This window comes from Bos taurus, chromosome 7, assembly GCF_002263795.3.
Source record: "Bos taurus isolate L1 Dominette 01449 registration number 42190680 breed Hereford chromosome 7, ARS-UCD2.0, whole genome shotgun sequence".
Classification (NCBI taxonomy): domain Eukaryota; kingdom Metazoa; phylum Chordata; class Mammalia; order Artiodactyla; family Bovidae; genus Bos; species Bos taurus.
Genome location: NC_037334.1, coordinates 41,772,811 through 41,775,442, shown reverse-complemented (window position 1 = coordinate 41,775,442; position 2,632 = coordinate 41,772,811). Strand labels below are relative to the sequence as shown.

The window sequence follows — 2,632 nt, the reverse complement described above, 5'->3', positions numbered from 1 at the left end:
TTGGGAAAGAAGCTAAGCTATAGAATGAATTGCTAAAATTGGTTGATAAAAGTTGACTTCTGCCAACACATTTTAGTAGAAATATGGGATATAGTGAGTGGAGAATATAATCTCATCTGAGAGGTATTATCTAATGCAAGAAATATGGCCACTTAGGAAGTAAACTGGGTATGTCCTGAATGTGAGGGATAGCTGCAGGAGTGTCTTTAATGTTTTTGCTGCTGCTGCTGCTGCTGCTAAGTTGCTTTAGTTGTATCCGACTCTGTGCGATCCCATAGACGGCAGCCCACCAGGCTCCCCCGTCCCTGGGATTCTCCAGGCAAGAACACTGGAGTGGGTTGCCATTTCCTTCCCCAATGCATGAAAGTGGAAAGTGAAAGTGAAGTCGCTCAGTCGTGTCTGACTCTTAGCGACCCCATGGACTGCAGCCTACCAGGCTCCTCCATCCATGGGGTTTCCAGGCAACAGTACTGGAGTGGGGTGCCATTGCCTTCTCCCCTTAATGTTTCTAATTTCCACTAATTAGTCTACATCTTGACTCACTCATCTTATAAATAACTTCACAATTTACTTGATCTCTGTTGGCATCTCCAGGTTCTGTTGTTGATCCTCAGATACAGCTGATGTTAAGTCACATCCCTAGAATCCAGAGTGATACAACTTGAGAATCCTTTATTCAGAGTGCTATAAGAACTTGAAGTCTCAGCTAAAATTGCTTCAGTCGTGTCTGACTCTGTGTGACCCCATATACTGTAGCCTACCAGGCTCCTCTGTCTATGGGATTCTCCAGACAAGAATACTGGAATGGGTTGCCATGCCCTCCTCCAGGGCATCTTCCATACCCAGGGATCTAAACCATATCTCTTAAATCTAATCTGCATTGTCAGGTGGGTTCTTTAACACTAGTGCCACCTGGGAAGCCAGTTCAACCATAAGTTTCCATAAATTGAAAAAAAGAGTAACTGTTACTGATAAATTATGTCTATTATGAAAATAACAGAAATAATTCTTATTTTAATTTGATCTAGATATCCAGGAAACATTTATATTTATGCGTTAAGCATATTGGGAAAATATTTGGGAACAGTGGAATTGTAATACTGAATGACCAGTTAAACAGCTTTCATTTTTATTACCACATGACAAAGAACCATTTGGTTTACAACATGTCAGCAAAAAATAAATGCATTTGAAATCAGTGGGGAAAAATTGAAGAAAAAAGAATGACACTTGAAATTACATATATACATATGTATATATATACACATATGCATATATACAAATATATATTATAAATTTGTCTAGACATAATTTTCTTCTTCTCCAGATTAAACGTAGTCCTTGAACATAATGATAAAGTAATTTACATTTCTGTATATTGATGAATGAGTTTATACTTAAGATGTGGGTACTCATGCCAAAATATTTGTTGACAATTTCACAGAGCAGAATCTATGAATTAATCTTCTCAGTGCTCCAATCACCTCTTTGTTTCTCAGGCTATAGATAACCGGGTTGAGCATTGGGGTCAAGATGGTGTAGAAGACAGCCAGAGCCTTGTCCTCGGTTGGAGTACGAAAGGATCTTGGGCGGAGATAAGTGTAAGCAAAGGGCATATAGTAGAAAGTCACCACAGTAAGGTGGGTGCTGCAGGTCGAATAAGCTTTCTTCCTCCCTTTGGTTGAGTGCATGTGATAAACAGCAAAGAGGACACAACCATAGGAACATGCAATACCAATGAAAGGCAATAAAAGGAAGAAGATGGTACTCATAAACACGGTATACTCATAGATCCAGGTGTCCATGCAGGCCAGAGTCAACATGGCTGGGACATCACAGAAGAAATGATTGATGGCCCTGGATTTGCAATAAGGGATACGAAAGGCATATGTGGTATGGGCACAGGAATTAATAGAGCCCATTATCCAAGATCCTATTATCATCAACATACAGACCTTTCTGCTGATTTTGATGGGATAGTGAAGAGGGAAGCAAATGGCTACATAACGATCATAAGCCATAAACGTCAAGAGCAATGTTTCTGCACCTCCTAAAGTCAAGAAGAAAAAGCTCTGAATCCCACATCCAATGAAGGAGATAGACTTGTCTGCAAAGAGAAAATTGTAGGCCATTTTGGGAACAATGGTGGAGATGTAATTTAGGTCAATGAAGGAGAGCTGACTAAGAAGGAAATACATGGGTGTGTGAAGATGGGTATCCAGAAAGATGAGAAGGATCATAAAGAGGTTGCCAAACAGAGCAATTAGGAAAATTAGAAAAATAAGAATGAAAAAAAATTTGCCAAATCTTGATGAGGGGAACAACCCCAATAAGATGAAATCAGTTGATGTTTGATTATAATTTTCCATTGGTCATTCATATTATTTTTCCTAAAGGAAGACACAAAAGCAAATGAGTTAAGTTTAAAACTATAAGATATTTTTGTTATTATTTTAATCGGACTCTGTATTACTTAAAATGTTACAGTTCTTAAAAATGAACTGATTTTATTAATTTTACAAAACCAAAACCTTAATATTTTGAGCCAGAATTAAAATTTGAAGATGCAAACATTTTTGGTCAAAGTGTTTTCCAAATGTTCCAGAGTGTTTTCTATTAAGTAATCTAAAAA

At 37.9% G+C, this 2,632-nt stretch overlaps 1 protein-coding gene across 1 annotated transcript; it reads right to left on the bottom strand.

The window, feature by feature from the left end:
• Window positions 1-1,412: 1,412 nt before the first annotated feature.
• Window positions 1,413-2,369, bottom strand: OR2L2B (olfactory receptor family 2 subfamily L member 2B). Its single transcript, NM_001390538.1, has one exon. The coding sequence runs from the start codon at window positions 2,367-2,369 to the stop codon at window positions 1,413-1,415; it is 957 nt and encodes a 318-aa protein (NP_001377467.1).
• Window positions 2,370-2,632: the final 263 nt, after the last annotated feature.

Coding starts and splice junctions, on each gene's coding strand:
- OR2L2B (NM_001390538.1), bottom strand. CDS start 2,369: ATGGAAAATTATAATCAAACATCAACTGATTTCATCTTATTGGGGTTG.